The sequence below is a fragment of the Bidens hawaiensis genome, unplaced genomic scaffold (assembly GCF_021521415.1).
Source record: "Bidens hawaiensis isolate Kalapana, Puna unplaced genomic scaffold, B.hawaiensis_p1.1 tig00025555_1, whole genome shotgun sequence".
Classification (NCBI taxonomy): domain Eukaryota; kingdom Viridiplantae; phylum Streptophyta; class Magnoliopsida; order Asterales; family Asteraceae; genus Bidens; species Bidens hawaiensis.
The window spans coordinates 161,118-168,719 of record NW_027494078.1 but is presented as its reverse complement, the minus strand read 5'-3'; the positions used below and the strand labels follow the sequence as shown (position 1 = coordinate 168,719).

The following is a 7,602-nucleotide window of genomic DNA, read 5'->3' as shown; positions in this document are numbered from 1 at the left end:
AACAATATTCAACCTCTAAAATGGGCTTGTGCAAGAATTCATCAAGATTAAAGAACTGTAAGTATGTAAGTGCAAGAACTCAACCAGTTCAAGAACATTAAACATGTAAGCCCTAATCTCAAAAACTTGATAAGAAAAAACACAGAATAAGCCCTAATCTCTAACAGTTATGACCAATCCTATGCTTAGAAGATGGGAGAACAAAGAACGAACCAAACGATTCATCAATTTCAGAAATAACATTCGCAAACTGCTATTGGAGAAAAAATTTACCTCGAGTGACATGAGATCGATGTAGTAGATGTATTCGAAGGGTGGGTTTCTTGCTTCAAAGGGCTGGTAGCAGAAGCTATGTGCAGATGATGTGGGCAATCGTGATTTGGGAGGGAAGAATTAGGTTAGGGTACTCTTTCTCATTCAGACTTATTTTGTGTCTGAACGAATAAGAGGTTAGAAAAATCATTTGGAGGTAACTCTTGAACAAGCCAAACACACTTAATCTGACCGATTCAGATATTGACATCTGAATGGTCCAATTAAGAGGCCAAACAAACACCCCCTTACGTGAAATTCTAATGATAGCACCTTATGATCCATGTATATAAGAATCAGATCTTTACAATGGTTAGTTTCATAAACATTTACAACAGTTAGGGTGTAACCGTTGTAGTTACATCGGTAACATAAACTTAATTTGGACCCAAGTTCTTAGAACCAATTGCGGTACATGATGATATCACATCTTAGTTGTTACTAAGTTCATTCGCTACTATTTAGGTCATCACCCAACTTGCAGTCGCTGAAGGCCTTCAATAACCATATTGCTATCGAGGCGGTGGCAAGTTGCTATTTAATTTCAGTAACGTTTAATTCAATTTTTTTACCATCATACGCTGCCCAACCCTTGTCCTTCAAGGCACTCCCATGGACCCGCTAGGGGGGGGGCACTATTGGAACCTTAATGATACCGAACCCATAGAGGTTTCTTAGTACCAAAGTCATAATAACATTAATCTAGCGTTTACTCTATAACTCATGAAAAATGCTCAAAACCGGAAGAGTTGGGCCCACTACTTTGGTCGCTTTTATTTATTATAAATTTTATTAAAAAAAATTTATGTTTAAAAATTAGTATGATATAACATGATAACAATTAATAGTATGGAAAAAAAATTGTGAATACGTCTAAAAGTAAACAAAAGTTCAAAAAAGTACTGGATTTTCACGAATACTTGCAATGATTGTCTACGGATCTTATATACCGGATATAATAATAATAATAATAATAATAATAATAATAATAATACATTATTGTTTTTTCTTTCACTTTTCTCATATAACAGGATAATGAAACTTATATATCATAAAAAAAAATAATACAAAACTGACGTGGAAATAAATAAAATAGTGGACACAATATGTGAAAGCAGCTTTTGTTCCTATTGGCTGCACCGCACTAAGACCTACAAATTCGGAAAAAGGCAAAATCTTAAAATGTCTGCTTTCTTTCTTTCTTCTTCTTATTCTCCTTCTTCAAGCTTCCATTTGACATTTCAATCCTCTTTCTCCTCTGTCTTCCACTTCCATTCATTTTCCTCTTAAATGCAACCATTTATTTAGTTAATATCACTTTCTATCCATCACTGTTTCAACCAATTTCATTTCAATGTTGAGATTTTACAACCTCTAATAATATATTGTAGCTGTTATTGACTTATATATTTCTAGTGCTCTAATGGATTCAGATATCCACAATCATTATCATAATAATAATATTAATAGTAATAATAATAATAATAATAATAATCAACAACAGCAGCAGCCACACCAGCAGCAACCAAATATGAATTCTGGTTTGACTCGATACAGATCAGCACCGAGTGCATACTTCTCGAATTTGATTAACAGTGGCGTGTATAAAGACGAAGATCTTGACCCGTTCTTTAACGCTAGAGTTTCCAGCCCCGAAACCGAAAGGATTCTGTCCAGATTCATCTCCGGTGATGGCGATAATAACCGGAATCTAGATGAGTTTCAACAGCAACAACAGATGGTGTATCAAAATCAGGCTCAATCTCAGGAAGTTGTTCGTAATAATAATAATACCGCAGTTGTCGTTGATCGATTGCCTATGGATACTTCGACGAATCTTGTTCGTCAAAGTAGTTCGCCAGCTGGATTTTTGGAGCACATTAATATGGACAATGGTACTTTCTGTTCATGATTGATTGAAATTTTTAATATTATGATAGTGTGTTTTTAACGGTTAATATTCTGCTCTTAAATTCACCTAACCTACATATTATGGGATTTGAACCCCTCGAAAGAGGGAACTGTTACACCACCAGATATCATTACGCCACCTATTATGACAATGTGTTTAATTCATTATTATTAATTTAGGTTACCCCATGATGAGATCAGTCCATTTCCAGCCTGGAAAAGTTCCAATGACTCGTAACAATGGTGGTTATTGGGACGAATCATCATCAATGTTAAATGATAGGATTCTGGAAGAATTTGGGGAAAGTGATCAAATAAATTCATCAAAAAATCACGAAAAAATGGTAATTTTTTGGTGTTCTGATAATATTTAAATCCCTCTTAATTGAGTTTATTTTATATTTTAGTCTGACAGTTGATTATTTTGATGAAAAGCATGATGAAGGGAGAATTCGATCGGTTCATGCTCCAACCGGTTTGACTCACCAGCTGAGTTTGCCGACGAGTTCAACTGAGTTGTCGGTGAAGGAAAAACTAATGCAGTTTCAAGATAATGTGCCCTTAAGGAGCAGGGCTAAAAGGGGTTGTGCCACTCATCCAAGAAGTATTGCTGAAAGGGTAAAACTATCATTTTTTGAACATTTTTAACCACCAAATAACTAAGAACAAAGATATAAAAAATGTTGTATGTAGGTAAGGCGAACACGAATAAGTGAAAGAATGAGGAAGCTACAAGATCTTGTCCCAAACATGGATAAGGTAAGATCATCTTTTCATAGTATTAACTAAATTTGTACCTAGATAATAGTGCCTTGATGTTTGATTGCAGCAAACAAGTACAGCAGACATGTTGGATTTGGCTGTTGATTATATCAAAGAACTTCAGAATCAAGTTGAGGTATGCACGCAAACAAATCATTAATCTATGATCTACCGCGTTTATGGTTTCATATTATGTCATTTAGTATGTCTTTTTGTCAAAACATTGCAGACTCTTTCAGACCGTCGAACAAAGTGCACATGTCCAAATAAGATTAAGCTGTAACACAAGTTTAAGCATAGTTATATCTCGCTTCTGTATATATATAAGTGCACACGTATAAATTTAAGTTATGGTTAAAGTAGAAAATTCTTGTTTGGTATAAAACTCCATTTCTTAGGTAACTTTTAGCATATTATATAGTCATTCTAAACTACATAGAATACTAGCAATTAGGTGTGGTGTTACGAAACAACATAAATTTATGTTCTTAGGTTAATTTGTTGTGGCCATAAAGCTGATTCTTCATGGATACTGACCGCACAAAACAACTATGTGGTACGTGGAGAATCCAGGATACCGATTCGATGAGGTCCAATTTGGTTGATGTGGAAGAGGTAGTGGGTCAAGTTGGTTGGGTAACGAGTCGGTAAAAGAATCTCTACAAAGATCATTGTCTCTATTACAAGAGGTCTGCAACGGTGCAATGAAAGAGATTCTCTCCTGGTTTGAAGTGGAGGCTGTCATGTTCGGTTGGTTTCGAGCCCGAAATGGGGATGCAAATACTAGAGAAATCCGTTAGAAGGATTCAGTCCAGATAATCAAGTCATTGTATTATTGTTATAACTATCAAGTATAAGTTCAAAAGTTTGGGTGTGCAGAGAAAAGTGCATAACTTTCTTTTTAATGGGGCAAGTATACTTCTATAACTACGAAGGACACAAATATGGTACTATAGTTGTTTTCTTGTGATTCAACATAATCTCCGTTTAAAAATCTTGATCATGATCTTGAAAAAGAATTAAAAGCGGACCTTGTGGTCTAAAAGGTAAGCAAGTCGGGTATTGTACATTAACCGTAAAACTATGTGTATCTTTCTTAACTATAGACGTATAATATGTTTTTCAAAATGGCAAGATCTGTGATTTCTCTTGTAAATATGTTTTGTTAACTATTTTTTAACTAAAAAATCATCGGCCCCACCACACATGATGTAAATTCGTCCATACCCATGGGTGCGAGTGATGATGAAATCTTGAAAAGAGTTAGTTATACGGAAAAGTCTACAATTATCCTCTACTTAGACTAGGAAAGATGGGCATTTATGGTTGATGATTGTCTAGTTTGTCGAGTTTCATTTTCTAGTTATAGAAATATGATTTGAGACAATGGGGTGAGTTGAATCCGTTGGTTATGGGCCAATATTTGTCACGATATGAGAAAGGTAAGTGCCCTGTCCTTAAAGGAAGGAGATAGAGATGGGATGGCACAATCACAAATTGGGGCTAGCAATAGTGACTTCCACTGCACCCCTTGTTAATGGTGGTCTCAAATCAGAAGGAAATTGTGTCAAGCCATGTCAAGAGTGTTCTTTAAAATAATGTAATGTGATTTGATTTTTAAGTATTCATTGTTGACTTTTTATATAAAATTTAGTTTCATATTCTTTTGAAGTCAAATAACTTTTATATACTTTGTTATTTTAAAAAATAAACTAGATCAAGATTTTATTCCTTTAATTTTAGTTTCTATTTTATAAACGGTGACTTTTAAAAAATGGTGATGCATTGTGCAAGATACATGCCTAAAGGTGTGTAATCGGTTGGGATTGGTTTGGTCCTTTACGATGTCGGCATTAGTTATAGTAACCTATATGCAAAAAGAAACGAAAATGACTTGAATAAATGATATCACGACGTAGATAAAAAAATCAGAATGCCGCGTTTTAACAAAGCAAAGTACTATTCTTATTAATTTAACCAAATTGTTACACTTGACTACTTGAGAGATTCAAACAAATATTGAACTTAGGGGACTGAAATTGCAACTCTCAAACAAATTTTTGAACTTATCAAAGTACTATTCTTATTAATTTAACCAAATTGTTACACTTGAGAGATTCAAACAAATATTGAACTTAGCGTTAATTAAGTTTTGTAAAGTTTCTCGATAATAAGTAAGCTCGAATGTTTAGCCAAATTAACAAGCCTAAATTCATGTTTTTTTTCTGAATACACCACCTGCTACCAATTGCATTAAAAAACATTGGTATAGCTTTTGACATTTAACAAATATATTGGGGCCAATTGTACGATGTCTATTTAGACTAGCAACTTGCTAGTGTACTCATTTTTAATAAAACTCATTATACTTATTGGGGAACAAAGCACCACCACTAAAAAATGAATACCTTTCAACTAATTCTTAAATTGCAGCAGAAAATTATGAACCAGAAAATAATTAGGGAACAAAAACTAATGACAAAATACCATACTTGAATAAAATATAAAACCGATAGATAACAACCATTTGTTCACGAACATAACAGACTGCAACCTTTAACCAAGTAACCAACACAATACCCATAACCACTCTAAGCTCGTTCACCACGAATCCTCCTGGCAAGCTGCATATCCTTCGGCATAATCGTAACCCTCTTGGCATGAATCGCACACAAATTCGTATCCTCAAACAGTCCAACCAAATACGCCTCAGCCGCCTCTTGCAAAGCCGCAACAGCCGAGCTCTGGAACCGCAAATCAGTCTTAAAATCCTGAGCAATTTCTCTCACCAGCCTCTGGAACGGAAGCTTCCTGATCAAAAGCTCAGTACTCTTCTGGTACTTCCTAATTTCTCTTAAAGCCACGGTTCCAGGCCTGAATCTGTGTGGCTTCTTCACTCCTCCGGTGGCTGGAGCTGACTTCCTTGCGGCCTTGGTGGCTAGCTGCTTCCTTGGGGCTTTGCCTCCGGTTGATTTGCGGGCGGTTTGCTTCGTACGAGCCATTTGAAGGTGTTAAATGTTAAAAAATTTGAATGTTTTGGTTGATGGTTGTTTGGGTTTTTATTGTGGTGGGGTTTGGGTGGGTGGGTGGGCGGGAAGGTTTTGATTTTTTGGTTTGGTGTGGTTTTTTGGGTGTGTGGTGAGCCGTTGATTAAGATGGAATCGGACGGTTAGGAAATGAATTGACACGGATTGGGAACTGTTGTGATTGTTTGATGAGAGAGTGGGAATTTCAGATCTCTTCTTTTTTTCTTTTTCTTTTTTTAAAGGCTAATAAAGATTATTTTTTTAAGGAGAAAAACACTTGTATAGAAAATTCTTTTGAAGATGATTTTTTTTGTATTTTAATAACACATAAATTCGCTCATTATCTGGAATTAGTTTTATGAATGAACTAATGTATTACCCGGTGCAACACGCCAGCCAGTTCAAATATGTTTATGCACCCATTGCGTTGCTGAAGTGCATTAATGTGTATTTGGTTGGTATAAGTTTGTTAAAATACCGACACAAAAATTTTAAAAATAATCAGTCAACACAAAAAACAGTAGCGACGCTCGTATAACTTGTAATAAAAAAAATTAACATATTAAAAAGTCTGTAACGCTAACGTTGGAAATTCGTTCGGTAAAACCCAGCATCGCAGCTGTGAGTCAACACGAATTCGGTCAGTATTGGATACCGTCGTTACGGTACCTGAACTAAACCTAAAAAAATAAATTTGTCAAATTCAAATGTTTGAAATTAAAAAAAAAAAGTAACGGTAGTAGTGGCGTTCGTAATGGTACCAGAATTAAGCCAAAAAAGTAAATTCGTTAATTTAACATATAAAAAATTTAAATTATTTAAAACAAAGTTAATTCGGTCGGTAAAACCCGAGCATTGGTGAAACCCAATCAGTGTATGTCGGGTGCTCTTAAAACCTAAGCATTGCTGAACCCAGGCATTGAACGGCGAGTCGATGCAAATTATGTTGATTTTGGTTATATCCGTTACGTTGACAAAACTAAAAAAAGGTCGGTAAAACCCGGTCGTTGGTAAATCCCGAGTGTTGTCGCTTCCGATCGTTGAGGTGATGAGTGCATGCGAATTTGGTCGGTTTCCGTTATATACATTACGGTACCGAAACAAAATACAAAAAAGTAATAAATAAAAATTTGAGGTAGACCAATGCGATGGCGTTGGTCGGTAAACTCTGTCGTTGAAACGGTGAGTCCACACAAATTCGGTTGGTTTCTGTCATATTCGTTATGATACCGAAGCTAAAACAAAAAAAAAGAGCGTTTGATCGGTTTCGTTACATTCGATACGATAGCTGAAGTAAAAGGAGCTGCAAACCAATACGGTGCCACCAAGTGGTCTAATAGAATCCTTTGCGATACCAAAGTTCTTGCTTATACTATAGTAACAATTCAATTGATATCTTTGTTTTTGATTTTTTTTTGCATGTATATAAAATTTGTGAACTTCTTTTAATATACATAAACCTAAGCTAGTAGACATAAAGTGTGTGATGGTATGGAGGTTAAGTTTGAAGAGAATTGAAGAATAAAAGCTCTTGGCTTCATTTGGTTTAAGCATAAGACTAAGTATTGGTAGTTAGCTTGGTCGAATTTGT

At 35.2% G+C, this 7,602-nt stretch overlaps 2 protein-coding genes across 2 annotated transcripts; one reads left to right on the top strand and one right to left on the bottom strand.

The window, feature by feature from the left end:
- The first annotated feature begins 1,412 nt into the window (after window positions 1–1,412).
- On the top strand, window positions 1,413–3,844 carry LOC143571713 (transcription factor bHLH130-like). Its single transcript, XM_077057066.1, has 6 exons — window positions 1,413–2,207; window positions 2,404–2,567; window positions 2,659–2,841; window positions 2,917–2,982; window positions 3,053–3,121; window positions 3,215–3,844. Exons 1-6 carry the CDS (start codon window positions 1,736–1,738, stop codon window positions 3,266–3,268), a joined length of 1,008 nt encoding a protein of 335 aa, XP_076913181.1. The 5' UTR covers window positions 1,413–1,735; the 3' UTR covers window positions 3,269–3,844.
- Window positions 3,845–5,560: 1,716 nt separating this feature from the next.
- Window positions 5,561–6,019, bottom strand: LOC143571712 (histone H3.2). Its single transcript, XM_077057065.1, has one exon. It carries the CDS (start codon window positions 5,985–5,987, stop codon window positions 5,577–5,579), a length of 411 nt encoding a protein of 136 aa, XP_076913180.1. The 5' UTR covers window positions 5,988–6,019; the 3' UTR covers window positions 5,561–5,576.
- Window positions 6,020–7,602: the final 1,583 nt, after the last annotated feature.

Bases quoted from the DNA above. Each gene is read 5' to 3' on its own strand.
- LOC143571712 (XM_077057065.1), bottom strand. From the start codon at position 5,987: ATGGCTCGTACGAAGCAAACCGCCCGCAAATCAACCGGAGGCAAAGCC.
- LOC143571713 (XM_077057066.1), top strand. From the start codon at position 1,736: ATGGATTCAGATATCCACAATCATTATCATAATAATAATATTAATAGT. The intron at 2,568-2,658 runs GTAATTTTTTGG...TTTGATGAAAAG, and splicing joins CAAAAAATCACGAAAAAATG to CATGATGAAGGGAGAATTCG. The intron at 2,842-2,916 runs GTAAAACTATCA...TGTTGTATGTAG, and splicing joins CAAGAAGTATTGCTGAAAGG to GTAAGGCGAACACGAATAAG.